Below are 24,438 nucleotides of genomic sequence, written 5' to 3' on the forward strand. Positions count from 1 at the left end.
TCATGACCCCCAGGGCTAGGGTGGGGCCAAAATGGCCGACCCAAGTTTTACATAGCGATATATAGGGAAACCTTTTAAAATCTTCTTTTCAAGTACTTCAAAGCCATGATTAGTGATATTTATATGGAGTCATCCTCAGGTAGTGTATATGCTAGTTTGTTCAAATCAATTCAAGCCCCCCCCCCCCCCTCACCTCAGTAAACTTTCAGTTCTGATCTGATCTTTTCCTAGCTGATGTGCTCAGGTGAGCGCTGTGGCCCCTGGGCCTCTTGTTAATCTTTTCTATTCAATTGTATTTTGAGTGGGCTTTTTGTATTTAGGGACATTACTTCTGTTTTCTTTATGTTGATGTTCAAACCGATTTTGCTGGCATTTTTTCAAAATTAGATATTTTTCTTTGAATTTGCGTTTCCAGATGAGATAGTAAAGCCATGTCATCTGTATAATCTAGCTTGCTGAAAAAAGTCCTCCTCATGTCCGTGTTGTCGTCAATTAAGGGTTTATCTCATTACCCAGTCTACTGCTATGATGAACAATAGAGCTGACATCATACATCCTTGTCTTACTCCTGATTTTACAAGAAAGCTTGGTTTGAAGAACTACCAATCGAACATTTAAATTCTGCAAAGAATGCTTTTATAAGGTCAGTTAGTTTTGATGGTATACCATAGTGCCTCAGGCCTCGGATTTTTACACAAACTGCCTCTGTGATTGCTATCGAAAGTTGTTTTTTTTCAAAGTCAATGAAGTTTATGATGAGTTGTATTTGCCATGCTGTGCAATGTTCTATTATGTTTCTTAATATCAATACTTGGTCACAGCAGCTATTTATTTTTCTGAAGACTTCCTTTTCATTCCTTAACTTGCTATCTACTGCTGTCTAAGTTCTATATACAATTATTTTACAAAAGATCTTGCTTGGTATAGAGTGTAAAGTAATACCTCTCCAGTTGTTACAGTTTGTGAGATTTCATTTCTTCGGTAGTTTGATGATGCTACCTTCAGATTATGTTGCTGGTATCATGTTTTACTTCCATATCTTGCAGATGAAGAATATCTACTATAAGGATAGGGTCTGCTTTGAATATTTTGGCTGGTAAGTTGTCATTCCCAGGTGTTAAATTGTTCTTTGCACTCTTGATTGCTGTGAATATTTCCAATTTTGATGGTTTGTCTGTGTTGATTTCTAAGTCGATGCTTGCTTCAGGTATTTCTGCTCTGTTGCTTGGATCTGGGAGGTTCAGTACCTCTTTAAAATGCTCCTTCTATCTTTGTTCTTGCTCTTTCTCAGAATTAATCATTGTGCCCTGGCATACATGCATTTCTTTTTTGTCTACTTGGCTTCTTGGTGATCTGATAAACATCACCCATTCTCTCTTCTGATGCTGCCTTTTCAGCTTCTTTTGCCATATTTTCAATGAAGTTCTTACGGTCCCTCTTTGTGGAATGTCTTCTTTAGTTCTTTTCTGTCGTCAATGAGTTTCCATGTACCTGGTGTTATCCATTTTTATGTACCTGTTTTCTGAAATCAATTACAGTCTCGCTTGCATTGTTTAACGTATCCTTTACTTTTTGGCAGTGCTCGTCTATCTGTTCTTCATCTATATCACTACCTTGCAGGATATAGAAACTGTTTTTCAGCTCCAGTCTAAAATCTTGCTTGGTTCTGATGTCATTTTGTTTGCCAATTTCAAATCCAGCTGTATTTAGGTACAGTTTTCATCAGCTTAAGTTTAACCGCTGTCTACATTTGCATCTCGTTTTACTCTCAAATCCTGATGAAGAGATCGTCTCCTTTTACCATTTATAACGAAATGGTTTTTTTTATTTTTGTTTCTTCCTCTCGGTAATACCCATGTCAGCTTGTGTATTATCCTGTGTGGGAAAATGTTCCACCTATACCAAGTTGTTATTACCACAAAACTCTGTCAGATGTTCACCATTCTCATACATGGTGCCACAGCCATATTTTCCTTTAGCTCTTTCATATCCGGTGTTGTTTTGGCCTACTTTTGCATTAAAATCTCCCATGATGGTTAATTCATGTTTTGGAGTCTTTTCGAGTTCCGCTTGTAGTACATCATAGAAGTCTTGTTTCATCTTCTGTCTCATTTGTAGGAGATTAGACTTGTATATGATAACTGTTTTAGTAGGTTTTGCGTGTCTTGCTCTTTCATTCTCTCACTTACAGGATGGTACTCTATCAGGGACTTGGCTGCTGCTTTACTCAGAATAATTGTTACTCCCTCATGATGTCTACCATCTCTTCTGCCTAACTGAATAAATGATTGCTTCACCGCTGTTTGTCATGCTCTTTTCAAAATCTGTCCATCTGCTTTCACTCACTCCTAGCATGTGTAGTTTGTTGTTCTTCACCAATTCACAATATGTAAAAGGTTGAGTACTCATTACAATAATGCAGCTAGTAGATGTCCTTCAGTAAACACGTTTTGATACGATGACGGGCATTTTAATATTATTAAAAGATCAAATTAGCCACAATCTACCTCCAAGAGCCAGATATTTTATTATTTTGGTAGAAGGCTACTATTTCAATGCTTTGACTGCGTGTTGTCCAGAAAGAAAAACGAAGATGTACATCCTTCGATTCTCCAGGAAGGCATAAATTTAAAATTTGTGATCCCCTTTTACCAAGGATATTGTTGAAGTTGAAAATTTTTGTTTAAAAAAATACCGACCGACGGATGGATAACGCATGATGACGAACGGAAGAATGGAGCAATGATCTTCCGATTCATTTAGAAGCTAAGCTACGTTTAAAGGGGGATCAGGGTAATGTCATTTATTGGTATATTTCTGAATTTAGCCTGAAGGCAGTCAATACTGAATGTTGTAAATCAAGGAAACGGAATCTTGTGACTTTCAAACATCCAGATGCCTTAGAGTTAATGTTTTGCGCATGCTTTTTATTACATGCCACAATTGCTGGTTGCCACCTTAACTTGATTGACAACATCAATGAATAACTATATTCTGATCAACAAATAATGCTCAAATATTCTAAAAACCACAAGAGAAGTGGTTTATCTGTACTTGAACTTTATCCTGTTTGATTTTTATCCGAAATTGCTTTATAATTAAAAACAACAAAGCAGTGTTCAGGTTGATATGTCACGACAATATAAAGAAAAAGCAATTCTACAGCAAAATGGGTTCTTCGTCTTAAAAAATCATATGATATAACATCTGTTAGATTCTTTTTTGTCGAAGATATCCTCGATTTTGTACACTCGATCGCTTGCATAGGTTGTAAAATTCTTTCTGATGCACAGTACCTCTTTTATTTTTCTTTGAAATAGAAAATATTAGAATTTCTTATACCGATTGTATTCAAAACGTTAGATTCAGCATTAAATGTTATTTGTCGTTAAGAAGTTGTAAAATGAGCATTAAACAGAAGTATAACGAGCCCTCCGTATGTTTTAGCACTTTTTGAAGCTTTTGAACAGGGTAATATCCTGCTTTGATAGCAATAAGGAGAAACACCCAATTTATTTATCATTGCAGATTTTCACATGTACGAGATATTTACATGCATTTTATAAACAAGATAAACAAGATACGCTCCCACTTCATAGTAATATTAAATGAAACTAAGTTTAAAAAAAAAAAACATTTAAAATGAGAAAATTAATCCCCCACGAAATTTTGGCTTGCGACACCCGATGTTGCTTCTGCCCCACATTTCCAAAATTTAAGTGTTTGACCTTCGTGTTTGCATTGGAGCAACAAGGTTGCTTGTTCAATTTTTTTTCATCAGATTTGTTTCTTTACATTTAAGTTTTTCCTTCATTCCAATCTGTCTGCTGGCGTACTTTACCAGCAGTGATATGTCAAAAAAGGCAGACGTGTCAATCCGGACGAGATAAATACCGTGTGATTTGATGTTGGGGGGAATTACATGCGTGAGAAGGTTAATGATTTTAACTGTGTTGACACCTGGCTGCTAAAACAAATAGGGATATACAATACTATTTAAAAATTTGTTCAATGGACTACTTTTAAAGAATATTAGCGTTACATTTAATTAAATAGCACTACATGCAGTACCCAGTATGCTGAAATTACATATTAGTATCCCATATAAAAAAGATTTATCTTTAGATCTGGGAATATAATAATTTGAAAATTATAATCGTTTGCATTTTGTTATTACAAATAACAATCCTTAAAAAATGATAATAAGACAAACACGGCACATCAATTTCTCCCATGAAATCATAGTTCAAATACAGAGTTCATAAAAAAAGAAAATTGAATAAAAGAAGATAAGATAAAATGAACACCATCCTTATGATTGTTAAGATATCCCGTGGAAAGTGCCTTGGCCAAATTTCTAGCATTTCCGATATTCTCTTTGATTCGTTATCAAGGGTGGTCCCAAAACATTTCAGTTTTTGTTAGCTACATGGTGTGAAAATGATAAGCACCATTTACAAATGTCTGATAGGAACTTTTATTTTCAAAGACATTTTCTACTGTCAATAGGTTAAGTATCAGACAGATATACTTTTGGGTAATTCAATGTAGCGGTTTTATTAAAAAATAATTGGTAATAGTAAAATAACTTAGAATTTCCTGTTTTAAGAGTTTGTCGAAGAAGACAGAATCGTTTCGTAAAACCATTTACCAGAATTAATGGGATTGGAGATAAAATTATGGTAAAATATCGATTTTATAAAAACTTTATCTGTAATATCTGCAGTTTGGAATATTAAAAGTTGAAATATTAAAAAGATACTAAGGATTCATTTAATGCAACAATCTCAATCAAGGAAGCCAGGGGAAAGAATAATTGAGACAAGACAGATTTTATCTTGAGAAGAGTTGCAGGTTCAAAGATATTGAAATATAAAAATGTCTTTATTTTGTGACTACTCCTTCGATTAATCATAACAGTTTTGCTTTCGAAATGGGATATCTGGTACTTTTAGTTTCCTGAAGTATTTTCCTGATCAACACACCTACGTGTATTATGTTCTGTCCGTTTGCTTTTCTAAGTTTTACATACTCACAGAAAGGACACGTACAAACACCAAAGCCAGTGCATGTTCTATTATAAATCGCTTAAGAAATTGTTCACCTATTGGGTATTCTTATCCTCTTGCAATTAAACCTGAAACTTGCCACAAAAGAGAAGAACAACCGCATTACGTTAAGAGTTTATTCATCTGAAGGTCAAATAGTTAAGGTTAACGTTAGGGAATGCTGACCAATGGACCTTTTATAATAACAAGTTCAAAGGCAATTATGATTACGTCGAAGCATTGTACATAGATATGTATAAAATTATTTTGTTAAAAAAATCATTCTGATTGTACACACATGTACTCTGAAGTTACCATCAAACATCTTTTTGGAGACCAGGTCTTCCAACCATCTATTGGAATTCCCATTGATACCAATTGCGCCCTGTTGTTAGCAGACCTATTTTAAGTATTTTTGTATTCATATGAAGCAGAATTTGTTCAAAATCTTGTGCGTGAAAAAAAAGAAAAACTTGTCGTGGCCTTCAACTCGGCATTTAGATATATCGACGACGTATTGTCAATTAACAATGATAATTTCCATTCTTATGACCATACGATAAATCCTGGTGAGCTTGAGATAAAAGATACCACAGAGTCTGACACATCTGTTTCATATTTAGATATTTTACTTGAAAAAGACACTAATGGTAATCTAACAAACAAGCTCTATGATAAACGTGATGATTTTAACTGTTCAAATCGTCAACTTCTCTTACATGTACTTGTGCAGCAATACAATTTCATCACCTGCATTCGAAGTTTATATATTTCAGTTGATTCCATACACAAGAGCATGCTTTACGTATGAACAATTTCTAAAACGAGGTAAGTTATTGACAAACAAGTGGATGAAACAAGAGTATCAGCAGTCTCGTTTATAGTCATCATTTCGTAAGTTCTATGGTCGATAAATGACCTTGTCAGCAAATACAATTTATCATTGAGTAAAATGCTGACGGACGTTTTTCATGCTAATTGTTTGTCCATTATTAAATATTAATACACTGAATTGACGACGGGTTTACCCGTTATTTCCCGATCATGACAAGGAGCACACGGCGGGTGTAACTGGTCGGAAGGGGATACCCACTCCTCCATGGCACCCCCTCTAATCCCACCTCTGGTGTTTTGGAGATCCGTTTTTGCTCTGCTCCTATTTTGTATCGTTTTATGAATTTTTGATCATTAAGACTGTTCGTTACCTCCATATGTTTCAAAAATCTTTGAAGGTGAACGATTACTAGTGGTCAAACATGTTATATAGATATGTTCTCATACAATGCAAGAAAGTCTTTTAAAATGACAAAATGTATTAAAAGCAGATAAACTTTGTTATTGAACAATCCAAAAGCTGGTTTCGTTTGATTGTGAACTTTTGCTTAAGTTTATTTTTCTAGCCAACTTTCGGTAAATTACGGTTGAATCACTACAAGTGATAAGTGTTGTAAAATGTGTACCTATTGGTAAACTTAGATTTTCCAACTCTCTGATATTCGTGTGTGTTTCTGATCTAACAGGAAAAGTTCACTTAAATTTGAATGATTGGTCTAAGATTTAATTGAGCTTATAGAGGTTTACTGAGTTTACAATATTTTTAATAAGATATCAAATGGTGCAACATGTTCAAATTACCTTAGGTGATTCATTTTATTATTATTTTTTTTCTATCTGTCTGTCTGCCTGTCTAGCTGTTTTTCCACAAAAACTTTAACCTTGCCCTTAATTTTTAATTGATTTGAGCCATGGCTTTCATATTTCACGTGTACAGTGTATATATATATATATTCCTTGTCACAAGCCATTTCTTTTTGCACCAATATATTTAACCTATTGACCTTAATCTTAGAGTTGGACATAATTTTCCATTTATCATTCTTTAACCTTGGCCGAATCTTCTTAGTTTTACTTCATTTGTAAAAAAAAAAAAAAATCAACCTTAATCATAACTTGTGAAGGCTTGGGAGCTTTCGTGTTACACCGATGATTTTATTGTAACAAAGCCTTTCCTTGGGTACCAATAATTTTGATCCTTTGACCTTGACGTTTGACTTCTTTATAAAAACTATACCCTCGGCAAAATATTTTGAATGGTAAGAGCAAGTGTTTTCATACTTCACAGGTGTATTACTTGTGAAAATCCTTCCAAAGGGTACCATTAATTTTTTTGACACATTAACTTCATTTTTTAATCCTGGAGTTTGACCTGCATTTGAAAAATCTTTAACCTCGGGTATGATTGTTGGTCCTTGGGTTTTCATATTTCACTAGCTAGAGTGTTCCTTGTAGAGACCTTTCTTTGAATAACAACATCTTTTGTCCCCCGCTTTCGCAAAAGCGAGGGGGCATTAAATCTCATTCGTCTGTCCGTCTGTCAGTCAGTCTGTCCGTCCGTCACAAAAGCTTTAACGATGCTCATTATTTTTGATTTAGTGGAGCTAAGACTTTCATATTTCACTTGTGTATTCCTAGTGGCAAGACCTTTCTTTGGGTACCACTAAATTTGACCTTTTGACCTTGACCTTGGAGTTTGACCCTCTTTTACCCAAAAATTCCAAACTTTAACTTTGTCCATAACTTTTGAATGGTAGATAATAGGGCTTTCATATTTCACATATGTATTCTTTGTGGCAAGGCCTTTCATTGAATACCAACAACTTTGACCTTTTGACCTTGACCTAGGAGATTTCCGTACTTATGACAAAACTTCAACCTTGGCCATAACTTTTGAATGGTAAGGGCTAGGGCTTTCATACTTCACATAATTATTATGTAATCCTTGTGAGGAGACCTTTCATTGAATACCAACAACTTTGACCCTTTGACGTTGACCTTGGAGTTTGACCTACTTTTTGAAAACTTTAACCTTGGCCATAATTTTTGAACGGTTTGGGCAAGGGCTTTCAAACTCCACATATGTAATACTTGAGGCAAGACCTTTCATTGGATATAAAGCACTTTGATCCTTTGACCTTGGAGTTTGACCTACTTCACATATGTAATACTTGTGGCAAGACCTTCCTTAAGCATTTACCAATATATATTTAATTTGCATTTAAGAAAAGTAATGCATCTTCGCTATTTTGCCATACGGGGTCATCAGGATCACTTCCTTATAACTTTTGATTGAGAAGAAATAGGACTTTCATATCTGACATGTGCATTACATGTATCTATATATGACAAGATTTGACACAATATGTCATTAAAAATGACATCCCAACCACAAAGACACCAAAACCGGGGGACCACAATTCTTTGAATTTGCTTGTTATCTTTATCTTTTGACACAGAGCTTACATGAAGAGTCGTTCAAAGAACAACAGCCTTGATTCAGACAAGAAGAAATTTGTCTGAATCAGAGGCAAAAGTCCTAAGGATCCAGTGCAAGTTCTTATAAATCAAATAGAATTTTTTTTTAAAGATGACTGTACAAAGTGAAGACTAGAAAACAATAACTAAGACACTATACAGCAATATGTTTCCTTTGCTAGATAAATGATTTTGAAAGATTTTTTAAACACTTCTTCTATTTTTCGTCCAGTACAATAGGGAATTTTGTTCCATGTTCAAACATAAATGGTGTAATTCTTGAATTAATTATAATAAATCTTTTACAGTTCAAGTTTGGCTTAAAACGGAATTTACAATAATGGTTACTTTTTTATATTAATGAAAAAATAAATCTTAGAAAATCAAGTCAATCAGAAGCATAAATTTTCAATATTTTATGTATACAAGGTTATATGGGAAAAAGAAATCGTGGACAGATCTGTGTGTCCACGCGTTACCAGCAGTTAGATTCCAATGTAATGTAATATTTTAGATTGCTAAGTTTGGTGTTGTAATCTATGATTTTTTTTATAGTTTTATATAAATTTATGTATATTCAATTTTTTTTTATTGAGCATACTTTATATGTTGTTTTTATCTGAAATATTTATGATATACAATTCATGGGCAATGAAATATTACATATCAAATGCCCTATTCACATTGACGCCAATTTTTGACAAATTACACGTTCTACACTCATTTCAAATAATTTATTTACCACGGGTTTCAAAAGTCACAATACCTGTGTATATATCTATAATTTAAACATCGTCAAATTTCTGTAAATGTTACTCCCCTGGGAAGGGAGGGTTATTTTCTTTAACACACAAAGTGAAATCAACACTATACACCACAGAAAAAATGCTTTACATAATAATTACAATATAAATCGTCTCTCTCTAGTCAAGGACGTCTGTTGCGCTAAAGGACGCATAGATAAATTTCATCACACATTGGTAATTAATACTATCATCTTCTTTCGAATGTCTGGAGTGAAAAGCCGCCTTATGTAGACATGATACCTTATGTTGACATGATATTGTTGTTCCTTTCTTTATGCAAGTCATTCACTGTTTTTGAAAAATTCAAATGTCTGCTTATATCGTTATATTTTGGATGAACATGTAACTTGCATGTATCTCTGTTTTGTTGTTTTAGAGAGAACGAGAAAGACAGAATGGTAAAAACATCAGCTAAAGAACATAGAAACTTTCATCGGAATGGTTAAATACATCAGTATGGTGTCCTCTACTTCTTTTATGCTCATGTCGATCTTTTTTTATCCAACCCTTTCGCGTGTGTTGAAATTTTGAGGTGCTTTTTATTATTCGAACAATGAAAAAAGAAAAAAATGTCTACTCGTGTCCGATAAGTTAAGTGATCGGCGCGTGCACAACTGAAGATAAGGAACATGCATGTCAGCCATCTCAACCTTTTAAAACCCAAGCCCCTCTTGTCATCTGCCTATAGCATTTGAATGTTTCATTTCTAATTAAGAGTTTACAAAAAATACTGCTTTTCTAAAAATCTTCAAAGATGACTGACAATTTCTGTCCCCCGCTTTCGCAGAAAATAGGATATTAATTTCGGTCTATCTGTCCATCCGTCTGCCTAGCTGTATTTCTGTCTGTCGGTAACATTTTCGTTTCCTTGCGGTATTTCGAGAAGCTTTAATTTTGAGATTCTACAAAACAACTCCTTATGGCCTAAGGAGGACTGACTCTATTTTTGAGTGTAAAAAGTCAAAGATCAAGGTAATATATTCATTTATTACACATATTCTTACGACGTAATGAAGACTCCTATTATTTTGTAATTTCTAGATCAAAAGGTCAAAGGCCGAGGTCGACATTCTGTGTCTGTTTAAAACTTTCATTTCCGGATCATATATCAAGAATTAAGCTTCTGATTTTTTGCAATTTAACTTTTACCGTAACAGCCCTATGGCCCCGCCCGCCCTTCTTAAAGTGCCCTCTTGACCCCTCCCCCCTTTAGATCAGCGAATATGTTCTTCTTTCCCATTTCAGAGAATCTGTGCCCTTTGCTCAGTTTAGCGAGGGGGCACAGATTCTCTGAATTAGCTTGATACTTTGTTGGAAGGATTTTATTCCATCCCTTATTTAGTACGTGATCCAACGGAATCCTCTAATCAACGGATAATTGAATCTCAGCAGTGAAAGCAGCGTTGGGGTTCATATCATAGATAAATAACGTTAATGAAATAAAATTGATAAAAAAAATTTTAAGATATTTAGTAAAAATTGTCTATAAAGGTAATACATATAATGAAGGCGGTTCAGTACACTGTAGGTATTCCATATGTACATAACTGAATTTCAGACTGCAGTTTCGGCATTGTTGGCATTAAAACCCTATCAAACGTGAGAGCAGTTAAAACAAAATTCTTGGAATACAGGTGGCAATCAATCAAAAAAAAAGGAAACTGAAAAAAGACCTACCTGTCTCCCGACCTCATCTGACATTATACAGGGAAATAATTTACTACACATCACAACGCCAAAATATGTGCACGTACAACATAAAACGTTGTCTATTATTAGGTAAAAATGTGCTTTATTGACAATTCTGTGTTTAAAAATGATTCAGTTAGGCTCCCCCACCAGGAGTTAATAGGTACAAGTTACTGCAACTTAAGTGACATTTGTCCAAGAATCCCATTTTGCATATTTCAGAGTATATACTTTACCAGTCGAGATTTTAAAAAAAATCAGCTTTATCTTTTGACTTGATTAAATTAAGAAAATGTCTCAAAACATTTTGGGGTTAAGAAATGCAAGTTTTCTGTTGATAAATACCAGTTACACAGAAGTTCCAGTTCTTCACTGGATGAATATTGTGAGTTTTCCAGCAATAATTAAAAACAAGAGTCGAGTGACAATTTGAAGCTTTAACAAATAAATTTTAGGCCTATACAGTTTATATGTACAGCGTTTTAAAAAAACCCGTATTTTCAAAACATGTCCACTGAACTTTCAATAATATCAGATTAGCATCACATAATTTAGAAAACATTTAGTTAAAGTCAATTTTACAAATTAGATTTACAACAGTGAATTAGGACAATTCCTCGGCAGTTAAAGACGAGTCTTTAGTAATTTGTCGTCTACATATCGTCGTGTGTAATGACATACCGGGTATTACCTTATCTTTATTTTATTCGTCAAAAAATTTATTTTCAATATTTTTGTGTTCAACAAGGAAAAAACAGTGGCTTTTTAAAAAAAAACAGTAATTGTGTTGATAATCTACTGTAATTCATAAAATATAAACAGTTAATCTATTTACACTAATCAATATCATCAGTGAATCCCCCCCCCCCCCCCCCCCCCCCCCAAAAAAAATCCGGAAAAATGACCGTCATTCTTCCGAGTAATAGCGGAGTAAATGTCTAAATCATTGTAGCGCTTTAAATTAAATATGTTTTTCATAGGTTTTTATGAAATAGATTGACACTGACTTTTAACTTTTCAGACCAAAAGTCATGAGGCTTCGGTGAATTTTTTACAAAATGTTGTGTAAGTTAGAAAAGAATCTTTGCTAGAATGCATCTGCTAAAAAAAAAAAGTAAAGTTATATCTTTTTTTGATCATCCTTGTTAAAAACTTCCAAGGGAAATTACATAAATAAATAAATGTTATGTATGTCTCTGATAAAAAAAAACATGTATCGACTTTTAATTTTATTGATTCTTTCAATATTTTTATTACAGGTTTTAGGACATTAAGAAAGTGTTCGAATGTACTACAAAGGTAGGCCTATTTTAAATCATTTTAAGCAGTGGTGTTCATCTTGTATTTTAAAAAGCTATATTGTTTAAATCAGTTTGACTACAATAAGTGTATGATTGTCAAACAAAAAAGCAAATTGATGTAAACTTTAGATCAGTTTGCCAGTTTGTCTAAATGTTAATTCACACTGTCCATTTGACCAATTTAATATTATGTACATTCAATTGAATCAATTGTCTATTTCAGAGGAAGTACATCATGGGTTTCAGTAATAAATCACTTCCACTCTAGTCCATTTGTAAAAGCAAGTTACAATCCTGAAGATTCACCATATGCCTTTATGTATCAGTCACAAAGTGAAAGTAAATTTAAAGAATACAATAAAATCGTTTACCCACCACAAGACCCTACAGAGCCACCTAGACCAGTTGTAAGTTAAGCTTTTATATATTTTAAAGATTTCTAAAGAATAACTTACATAAAGCATTGAAGAAGTGGATATGTAGTGACTAGTCTTGTTGAAGAGTTGTAGTAGTATGTTTACTATTCACTATTACTATTCATAGATGCTTTCTATTGTAATGAAAATTAACTTGAATCTTTATAAGTATCAATTTCAAAATGTTTTTTGAAGGAGTATTTTCATGAAACCAGAGATCTGCGCTATTCACCTAAGAAAATGTGGAAGTTTACAGCTATGGTAAGTCAAGGCATGTTATACAGTATCTCAGTTTATGTGTATCTACTCAGTAAGACCTGATTTCCTAACTCGAGGGAGAGACTTTCATTTCAAATTCAGTTTTTATCTTTTTTTAAAAAGTGTTTGAATATTAGCACTTAAAACTATTTTAATTATTTTATTTTTTTAATTTTTACTTAGATTAGAGGACTATCAATTGATGATGCTATTAAAAAGGTGTCTTTTCTGCCAAACAGGGGAGCCCAAATTTTAAAAGAAGTATGAAGGAATTTCTTAAGAACTTATTCATATTATGTACTATATTTTTTCAGTTGATCAAAAATGCATTGAGGTATTCTTAAAATATTGCTAATTTTGTAAATTTTGTGTACATATACTAGCTTTCATCACTGCATTTCCAAGGTTCAAGACAATTGTAAATATATAATGTTCCATATTTTGCATTGATAAAGATAATATTTTGCATAATTCTATATATTTAAAATATTTCAGATATTCCATAATATTTGTATAGAACAAACTATAAATCAGTGTGATGTTTTGAAAGATCAATGGTGCGTGGATGCGTGTAATAAGAAAGGAAGGGGGTTGAATAGTTAATAATAGTTCTTTAATTTTGTCTTTCTTTTTTTTTTACAGTGTTTACTAGAAGGCCAGAAAATAGCAGTAAAAGCACATGGAATTGAATATCCTTCAAATATGTGGATAGGTAGGTGTAACATATATTACAGAAAAGTGAAAAAAAATGGTAAAAATGTTGAATATACTCTTTGGTTTACGTTTAGATTATATGATTTAAGTACTTAACACTTTCAAACACATACATACATTTTGTCTGTTTATATTTAATTCTTAGTCTTTACATTTAATTTTGCTTTTAGAAACTACCTCCTGAAAAAGTACAATGATAATACCCCGGTAATAATAATAATAGCAAAAAAATTAACCTGAAATCAGTTGCATTGCTGAAACTAAGAGTTGTGAAGGTTGGAGGAATTACCTCTTTTACAGAATCATCTGTGGCAGTTATTGACAAAAAAATAAGAGCTATTTTGTTAAATGAGCTGGCACTTCAATTAAGTATCCACTTATTTATCTTTTCTTGTGTGGTAAAATACAGAAAAGGTCAAGCATAGAAGTTTTAGGACTTGGCTTGGTTTCTAATACTGCATATACACATGTACATATGCACTGCAATGTCCCAGTGACTGAGGAATGTTGTACTTGGATACCTTTCATTTCAATGCATTATTTTATGCATTACACATTCAGTTAGGATAAATAAAACTATTGATAGGTTTTATATAAAATGAGTTTGTCTTTTTGTTGTTTGTTATTCATGTGAATTAATCTTATTTATACTGGGTTATAAGAAATGTTTTGATCTCAAACATCTTTACCTATATTGCTATATAAACATATTTTTACAAAATGAACATAATAAACATAAAAGGTATAATCTTCGCTAGCCAAGGGTTTCTGATACGCTATTCTAGTTGGGTTCTTTTTCCTCGAGTTCTGATTGGGATTCGGTACACCCGGTCGACCAATCAGCAATTGTCTTTTTGGCTCACCTGAGACAAAGGCTCAAGAGAGCTTTTCTGATCACAATTTGTCCGTTGTCTGTCGTTGTCGTCGTTGTTGTAAACTTTTCACATTTTCGACTTCTTCTCAAGAACAGCTGGGCCAATTTCAATCAAACTTGCCACAAAGCATCCTTGGGTGAAGGGAATTCAAGTTTGTTCAAGTGAAGGGCCATGCCCTCATTCAAGGGTAGATAATTTGGAATTGATGAAAATTTGATGGTAGCTTTTAAAAATCTTCCTCTCAAGAACCACTGTGCCAGGAAAAATGAAACTTATGGGGAAACATCCTCAGGAAGTGTAGATTTAAGTTTGTTCAAATCATGACCCCTGGGGGTAGGGCGGGGCCACAATAGCCATCCAAAGTTTTACATAGAAATATATAGGAAAATTCTTTAAAAATCTTAATCTCAAGAATAGCAAAGCCATAGCAGATCATATTTATACGGAAGCATCCTCAGGTAATGTAGATTCAAGTTTCTTCAAATCATGACCCCCGGGGGTAGGAGGGGGCCAAAATGGCCAACCAAAGTTTTACATAGAAATACAAGTTTTACATAAAAATATATAGGAAAATTCTTTAAAAATCTTCTTCTCAAGAATAACAAAGCCATAATTGATCATATTTATATGGAAGCATCCTCAGGTAGTGTAGATTCAAGTTTCTTCAAATCATGACCCCTGGGGGTAGGGTGGGGCCACAATGGCCAACCAAAGTTTTACATAGAAATATATAGGAAAATTCTTTAAAAATCTTCTTCTCAAGAATAACATAGCCATAATTGATCATATTTATATGGAAGCATCCTCAGGTAGTGTAGATTCAAGTTTGTTCAAATCATGACCCCAGAGGGTAGGGCAGGGCCACAATGGCCGACCAAAGTTTGACATAGAAATATATAGGAAAATTCTTCAAAAATCTTCTTCTCAAGAATAAGAAAGCCATAATTGATCATATTTATATGGAAGCATCCTCAGGTAGTGTAGATTCAAGTTTCTTCAAATCATGACCCCCTGGGGTAGGACGGGGCCACAATGGCCAACCAAAGTTTTACATAGACATATATAGGAAAATTCTTTAAAAATCTTCTTCTCAAGAATAGCAAAGCCATGATTGGTCATGGGACTACTTTTGGATATAAACTATTCAATAGTAAACCAATTTCTACTTTTTCCCGACCACAGTGCTCAGGTGAGCGATGTGGCCCATGGGCCTCTCGTTTTGGTTTTTTTTTTGTGTTTGTTTTTTTTTTTTTTTTTTGTAATGATGATATTTGCGTTCGGGATACTTCTTGACTCTTTAGTCTCGGAAATGAAAAACGCAAATAAACAACGATCCGTAAGATAACATGCAATTCTAATACATGGAATAGCTATGGTGTCATCCAATATCTTCTAAATCTATATTGAAGCTTCAGATTTGTACTATAAATAATAAATAAACATAACTCAATTACTGCTTCTTAATTATTTTTGAGAAAAAAACTTTTGAGTAATTTTTTTTAAACACGCGTCTTTATTTCTGCCGAAGACGCAATCTATGCGTACCTGATAGATTTGAGATCACGTGATGAAAACAATCCCGTCTTTTGACTTCACCGTATGCCAAGGGTTCATGAGGAGAGAAGCGTATCAGAAACCTTGGCTAGCGAAGATGAAATTGCATAAATTGTACTTTATTACCATATTCAGAACTAATATTATTTTATATTCTTCACAGAGCATGCATATTGTAACAGAGGAAAGATTCTAAAGGGCATGCGCTTAGCCTACAAGTTCCCTGCCCAGATAAAGACTCGCTATTGTCATGTGTACATTATATTCAGGGAGGGGAGTCCCCCAGAAGTGTACTATCCCCCAGATGAAATGACAGGATATGAAAAAATGGAGGACTACATAAAGAAACAAAGAGAACGACGAATTTTGCACTCATTATAACTCAATAAATATTTTATAAATTACATATATGGTTGTTGTGATATTTTAGCATTATTAATAGTAACTCAACTTTATAATGCACATGTAAGACATGTTTGTTTCAAATTAATTTTTGCATTTTCATTAAAAAATGGATTTATTGCTCTTGAGATGTGTTTAAAGAATACTTACTTCACATTTCTTTCAAAACTTAGGTCACCTAATTATAAACCTGGTTATAAAGCAATAAATAAAGATGTGAATGATATGTACCATCTTTTTATCTTTTTCCCCAAAAGAGATTCCTGGAATTACTGAAATACATTTCAAATGAAACAAAAAAAAAAGAGGCCCAGGGGCCACAGCACTCACCTGAGCACATCGACTTGGAAAAAGCACATATCAGATCAGAACTGAAAGTTTACTGAGGTTGGGGGGGCTTGAATTTTACCCTCCCCCCCCCCCCCGGGATCATGATTTGAATGAACTAGAATCTACACTACCATTATGATTCCATATAAATATTACTAATCATGGCTTTGAAGTACTTGAAAAGAAGATTTTGAAAGGTTTCCCTACATATTCCTATGTAAAACTTCGGTCTGCCATTGTAGCCCCACCCTTTTCCCGGGGGGTCATGATTTGAAGAAACTTGAATCTACACTACCTAAGGATGATTTCACATGACATTTATCTTTCTTGGCCCAGTGGTTCTTGAGAAGAAGATTTTTAAAGATTTTTCCTATATATTCCTATGTAAAACTTTGATTGGCCATTTTGGCCCCACACTACCCCCGGGGGTCAAGATTTGAACAAACTTGAATCTACACTACCTGAGGATGATTCAACATGAGTTTCATCTTTCCTGGCCCAGTGGTTCTTGAGAAGAAGATTTTTAAAGATTTTTCCTATATATTCCTATGTAAAACTTTGATTGGCCATTTTGGCCCCACCCTATCTCCGGGGGTCATGATTTAAACAAACTTGAATCTACACTACCTGAAGATACTTCCATATAAATATGACCATTCATGGCTTTGTTGTTCTTGAGAAGAAGATTTTTAATGACTTTATCTATACATTTCTATGTAAAACTATGGTCGGCCATTGTGGCCCCGCCCTACCCCCGGGGGTCATGATTTGAACAAACTTGAATCTACACTACCTGAGGATGATTCCACATAAGTTTCATCTTTCATGGCCCAGTGGTTCTTGAGAAGAAGATTTTTTTTAAATGGCATTAATTTTTCACTAATTCATAATTATCTCCTCTTTGAAGACAGCTTGGCCCTTCTTTTGAATAAACTTGAATCCCCTTCACCCAAGGATACTTTGTGGCAAGTTTGGTTGAAATTGGCCCAGTGGTTATTGAGAAGAAGATGAAAATGTGAAAAGTTTACGACAACAACGACGACAGACGACGGACAAATTTTAATCAGAATAGCTCACTTGAGCCTTCGGTTCAGGTGAGCTAAAAACAAGGGCGTTGCTAAGTACCACAAGGGCACCGCAAAGTGGTGCATCCACATTTAATGATAAATCAAGACATCCTTTGCCATTGATCCCGACGCAAATTACGTCACTTCCGTTTTGCACAGAGGAACTTGGGCATACACACAAGCGTGTTACTTTTATCCCATCTGACTCCACTGTGGACTATCTTTAATAGGTATACTTTATGCACACAAAAAAGGAAAGCAGTCTGACAAGAAAGCATTATTTAATATCAGCGTACAAATTACAAATAGGTATCTATTGAAATTGTTCATAGTTTATCAGATCAAGAGGAATGGCTGGTTCATTGAGTATAGCTTCGGGCACGTCTTGGTAGGATGCACAAGTTGACTTCTTTCTTCTTTTGACTACGTCATTGACAACCTTTTTCTTGTACTCCATCCATTTCCGGTTAGCTTCGAATTGCCTAGCGAGTTTCTCCGTAGATGGTATGAGATTTTTTCTATCATCTCTCATAGACTGGATAACCGTATAGTTCAAACTGAATGTTACTGCATTCAAGGCGATAATTTCAACCTTTCCCTTTGCTATGATAAAGGTGTCTGTTAGATCCTCACCTAAAAATAAATCACTAAGAGCATTAATAGTGTTTGATAAATGAAAAGGCTGGAAGTACAGATTGATAAACAATAGCCAAAACGAACAAGCAAAATACAGAAAATTGTGATTCCCCGCTTAGGTCATTAGATGGGATGAAATGATTTTATGGCTTACTGTCAACGTCTTCCATGTCAGTCAATTACAATTAACAAAAGTTTTTAACTATTAAGCTTTGGTGCAAAAAGGTAGAATATGATTAAGATTTCAGAAATTACTTCGGAAAGGTTTTATTTCAGGTAATGAACGTTTAAGTATGAAAACCTTGTATTTTTCAAGACGCAAAAGCTACATTGCAAGGTCAAAAGTAGGTTGAATGAAATATGGAGAAAACGAACAGTATTCAAACTGAAAGTCCCTATAAACAATAAAAAGCATGAGTAGAACAAACACAGATTTCCCAAAACAGTAGAGATCAGGTGCCGTGAAGGACTGAATATCTCTTGCTGACCGGTCCCACCTGCCCTGTGCTCCTCATAATGATGGGGAAAACGGAGAAATTCGTAGGCCATTAAGTGTGAGCATTTAGTTTGAAAAAAGCAGTCAAGATAAATTTTATTTGCTGATAAGGTCATCATATCCACCATAAAACTTGCGAAATGACGACTTTAAACAAGACTGTCGATATTCTCGTTTTATCAGTTTGTTTATAGCTTATATGATTCAATATGCAAAATCATGCTCTTGTTTAGAATAAACTCCATATGAATACATTCAGACCCTTTTTCAGGACAACACACAAATTTGGAATATGAAAGCTCTATCTTGTATTATTTTAAGAAGAAATTACCGATATTAATATAAAATATTTTAAAAGATCAACATTCAAGGATATATGATCAAAAGTCATTCAATTTGTATATTTAGAAAGATCTGGTCACAATTTAATTTTTTTATGTAAAACATCTAAATTCATCATGTTCCTATTGTTTTCATAAGAACTTCAATAAATCTTAAGTGTTAAATCACTTTCTTTCTTTCTAGCTCTCTATTTTTTTCGAATCGCAACGAATACATTTTGTGCACTTAACTGAAATGTCCAGAAAGCAAGTGCTTCATTAAATTCATAATTAACAACAATTTCAAACATAGATATTTCTAAGAAACGACTGATTTAATTGTGTAATATATTATATATTGCATGCACAACAATTTCAAACATAGAGATTTCTAAGAAACAACTGATTTATTTGTGTCATATATTATATATTGCATGGTTACTGTAATTCTCTCTGATGTACTCTTACCGACTCCAAAGTAGTCCCCCGCTGTCAGTTGCAGCACCGTGAGGAAATGATTCTCGGGGGTCAGGCGACGGTAACGACGACCGTACGGCTTGTCAAGGAACGTATTAGGGTCAGTTTTAGACGACTTCGTTCCTTGTAATACGAGCTGCGGTCGGAGATAGGGAGAAACACATCTGACAAAGGCGACTTTCTTCACGATCTCACATTTACCGGACTTGATGAAGAAAACGTCATGAGTCATGATGGGAACATTTCCATGGATGACCTGAAATACTCAGAAAATATTGTTGTATTTTTCATAAAATAAAAACTACCTCTACCCAATTCAGCTTTATTAATTTGATTTAGTAATGTATGCGTGGATCGAAAAAGGGGGCAGGGAAAAAATCTAATGTAAAAATCCATAGATCCATAGCAACAGGTTAAAATGCATGACAACGGATAGAATTACATAAATTATTAACTGCACAATGATTTGCTCACCATTCTTGAAATAAATTACAATCAACAACAGTCAACTTTTTAAGGGGTGAAAATTGCTGATATTCCTTTTAATACAAACATAATTATCTTTGTATAGAAGGGTATTAATGAGTGTCTGTTATTAACATTATAGTGTGGGGAAAAAAAATAAAAATTCACGTGCATGCTCGATATTTATAAGAACATTGCATATTGAATTTTATAATTGTATAAAATTAGAACAGGATCCGTAATGGTATGGACCTTCCTTAATGTCCATAATTTTTTTTAGCAAGCATCAAAGTGAAATTTAGAAAAAAAAGATGGACATAACCAAAAGTTTAAATTTATACAACATGTATATATCTATTTCTCACCCGATTGTTGGAAAATTCTATTATTCTCGACATATCAGCCATTTGCCGCTTTTGGTCGTCTGACAACTTTTCAAAGAAACTCGAAGTTCGAAAGAAGTCTAATCGCTTGTTCCAAGAATCCTCATAGTCCTTTCTCAATATGGAGTTAAATTCATCCTTACTTAGACTCAGAAACTCGGATTCGCCTAGAATAAAATATTCATATATATGTTTTCATAATTTTGCCCTACAGGAAAGTAAACTTTTCCATGCTAAATGACAGAAAATTTTATTTAGCGTAGTCACTGTTTGAGAATTTCGTCAATTGATGGACAATATTTCTTCCAGCAATTGTCCATTTCAATTACATGTAAACTAGAGGTACATGTACAATCATTAAATTGTGGGTCAACTGAACATTTTTTATAGCAATTTATATTTGTGCCTCAAATTTTTGAAAAATGTTGAAAAGCATGCATGTACCTTTTTGGAGATACTGCCTGGATACACTGTAAATAAGTTTTTGTTTTGTTTCTTGGTTGGCAGTTGGATTCAGGATCAACAAAATTTCGCTCTATTTACTTGAGAAGGTCTCACACAGCATTTGAACAATTTTCAATTTTAATTGAATTCAATGTATTCATAAATGAGCATAATATTTTTTTTCAGGATAACATAGTGTTAAGCATTTGAATTCCTTAACGAGGGCCCACTATTAACAAAAGAAAGCATTGTGTTGCATTGTAATAAATATATGATATGTATAAGCATAAAGAACAGCTGCACTTAGGTTGCATTGAAATTATTGAATGGAAACCCCAAATCCTGAAATAATTTTGTCACTACTAGACGAACATATATACCGGTATTCAAATATCCCGTGTTGACGTGTTTTGTTTATACTTTAGTTTCTCAAGTCAAATGTGTGTGACATAATATATCAAAACATTCAAACTGACAAGGGTAAGCAAACATACCTTTGCAAATCACTGAGAAGTTTCGAGCCATATTTCTTATCAAAGCAAGTTCCCCAAATGTTGATCCTGCTGTCACATCATATAGATGCTGGATTATTTTGGAGTCTGGAAAAGAAGAGTTTTTTTTTAATAAATATACAAACATGCAATTTTCAGAATTTTCGCAAATGTCATTTAATTCAGATACTGCAACATGAAAGGAGCTGCTAACCCACAACTCGCAATCTACATGTACACAATTTTACTTTCATGTAAGCAAAATATTCTGCTTTTATCATAGGTAACTTACTTGTTCTAGGGTCTATATCGGTTCTTTGTACGGATGCATAACCGGAAATGACGAAATACATTCTAGATCCTATATCACCTTGTCGTATTATGATCCTGTCGTCTTCAAATTGATCATACCAGACTACCTGTGCCAGCCTTTCCTTCACCGAGCGAGAGTATTTTGTAAAGAATGGCAGACGATAAATAACTTCCTAAAATTAGGGAAGGAGTTGTTAATTTCTTAAAAATATTTTTCTAAAAGCATTTCTGATATTTAGTCATCCTTATTCTAAAATATGTTGCAAACAATTTCATATTTGTCGGAAAAGGTTACAGGTGCATGAGAAACCTTTACAAAAAATTCATAACAGTTATTTGACAGAGTGTTCCAAAAAACGTAATTTTTTACTTTTTTTTTTTTTTTGAAACTAAAAATTTGACTTGCAGTAAGTATTCGAACATCGTCCAGAGTTCTGTGACCGATTGGCTTCCATAAAGCATTCCGGGCAATGTTAGACAATCCTCCGTATGTTGTTGTAGCTGATTTGAAGTAACTAGGATCAAATGTCAATTGCTCCTTCTTCGATTTTCTCTGATCTCTCCTCTTCTGATTTTGGCATTCCGCAAGGAGATCTACTTTCACCTTTTGCCTTGTTACTCTTAGCAGATGCAATACATTCATAATTTTTCTGATGTATCTTTTCAGTGTATACTGAGTCTGTTGTAAAAGAAAGATAAACTAATATTTAAAATTGGGGAATATTTTTTAACAAATGCGAGCATTGTTTAAACCAAGTAGCTATAGATTCAAAATTAACATTTGAAAAAAATAAATATATGAACCGTTCTTTTAAACATATGTTATCTTACTGGCTTTATATAATCGCTTTTGGCTTGATGTGGCGTTTCCTTCGAATCTGTTCCCTTTTTCTTTGCGGATTTGACTCGACGCAGTGTTGGTAATAAGGGAATCGTCTGTATCATCCATAGTAATGAAAGAAGAGAAATGTATGAAAACAAAAAGTGCATCTGAAATTGAAAGTGTTATTTAGCATCCCCCCCCCCCTATTTAAGGCTACATAATGCAGGATATAAAACTCTCTCTCCCTCTCTCTCAAAATTTCTCTCCTACAATAAGAAGGCAAATGTAGTCCTAATGACAGGCCTTTTATACAAATTAAACAAGAAGAAATTGATGAATTTCATTGTCAATTTAAATATTGTATCATTTACATATTACGTGAAAGTGGCAAATACTTTATTAAAATCATGTAATTCGTATACGGCAATAACATATCTTGTCTGTTTCTAAATACAATCGAATGTATGTAGAATTGTAGATACATGTACATATACTAACGAATGCATGTAGATTTTTTTCTCTTACATGCGTAAATTTGGATGCCGAAACAGGTCTAGCCATTACATCCTCCGAGTGTTCTGTTCCAATAGCCAAGGAAGAAGCTGTGCGCATGCATGTGGGAAGTTCTGTGTCACTAGAGTAAATTTCATTTAACTGAGGCAAGAATCCAGAGCGGGACTGGGTGTGACGTTGAATCGGCGTGGTGGAGGATCTCTTTCGCTCCATTCCGTCGGAGGATGTTATCACATACAAAGGCAGCGAAGAGTCCTGGCTGCCCTCTCCGGGTAGATTTTTTTTCTTGTGCGCTCTTCGAAAAACACTCTGCCTCCTAAGCCTCTTTACCGTATTACCGATTTCTAACTTTTTGACATTTTTTTCAATGTCAACTTTATCTGGCATTTCGTTTAACTTTTCCCGGTATAAGGTTTTTTGTGATTTTAGTTTCATTTTAGCTGTCCCCAGTATCAATCGAATAGAGTCTTTATCATGTTTGAATTTTCGGGGGTTCTTATTTTTATCAATGATAGGTGGAAGGTTGAAGGTGGATTCACAATTTTTCACGGTTTCATCGTCACACAGAAGAGACACAGCTTCAATGCTACATATGCTAGTGAATCCCGCTCTGGAACTTCTGTTGTGCGAGCTGCGGTTGTCCAGCTGCTGCCATTTCCTGGAATCAGGTGTCTGGCGGCTTCTACATCTCTCTGGTGGTGATTTACGCGTTTCGGGTGAAACGTTCTCCTTATTCATTTTTTGTTCTGTTTTAGACACTCCTTTTGATTGTCGTTTGTTGTATTCATTTTTCGTGGAAGCCTTCGTTTTTTCGCCGGAATTGAACTTTGCACTTCCATCTTTTCTTTTATATTCAATTCGTTTAAACACTTCCCCATAACGATCGTGAAGACGCGTTATGCCAGCACTCTTCGTTTCTTCTACCCATTCCAGTATACGAGAATGGGCTTTTAAACGAGCTTTTTCAAATGAATCCTTTGATACAGACATTATGAGTACCACAACATTGTTTTAGTACTACATTGTTGTATTATGATGTCATATGCTTATGACGTCACAATAGAAACAATTATGACGTCACAGACCATATGTAAACAATCGGAACTCTGATGGAAAGGCCCAAGATGATGCGATTGGCATTTTACAGTTGATTACATGCACGTTCAATTATTTATTCGTTTGTTTTTATTCAGTAATAAATTTTCGTCGCTATAATGATTGTGCAAGAATTTGTAGATTGTTATCAGGCGCTTGATGTTTGTAAAATTCTTTTTCCGATAAATCAAAAAAAATCCTATAGGACCTA

General features: G+C 34.1%; 2 protein-coding genes across 2 annotated transcripts; one reads left to right on the plus strand and one right to left on the minus strand.

The window, feature by feature from the left end:
* Window positions 1-11,898: 11,898 nt before the first annotated feature.
* Window positions 11,899-16,375, plus strand: LOC134252824 (large ribosomal subunit protein uL22m-like). The gene is made up of 7 exons (XM_062735369.1): window positions 11,899-11,920; window positions 12,115-12,154; window positions 12,380-12,563; window positions 12,768-12,833; window positions 13,014-13,091; window positions 13,473-13,542; window positions 16,137-16,375. The coding sequence occupies exons 1-7, from the start codon at window positions 11,914-11,916 to the stop codon at window positions 16,352-16,354; spliced, it is 663 nt and encodes a 220-aa protein (XP_062591353.1). The 5' UTR covers window positions 11,899-11,913; the 3' UTR covers window positions 16,355-16,375.
* A 1,691-nt stretch (window positions 16,376-18,066) lies between these two features.
* On the minus strand, window positions 18,067-24,177 carry LOC134252827 (uncharacterized). The gene is made up of 8 exons (XM_062735372.1): window positions 23,145-24,177; window positions 22,628-22,732; window positions 22,199-22,475; window positions 21,777-21,965; window positions 21,488-21,592; window positions 20,532-20,716; window positions 19,693-19,957; window positions 18,067-18,405 (listed from the first exon to the last, which is right to left on the minus strand). Exons 1-8 carry the CDS (start codon window positions 24,120-24,122, stop codon window positions 18,086-18,088), a joined length of 2,424 nt encoding a protein of 807 aa, XP_062591356.1. The 5' UTR covers window positions 24,123-24,177; the 3' UTR covers window positions 18,067-18,085.
* Window positions 24,178-24,438: the final 261 nt, after the last annotated feature.

This window comes from Saccostrea cucullata, unplaced genomic scaffold (genome assembly GCF_032062105.1).
Source record: "Saccostrea cucullata isolate Sc308-1 unplaced genomic scaffold, CSIRO_AGI_Scuc_v1 ctg4967, whole genome shotgun sequence".
NCBI classification, from domain to species: domain Eukaryota; kingdom Metazoa; phylum Mollusca; class Bivalvia; order Ostreida; family Ostreidae; genus Saccostrea; species Saccostrea cuccullata.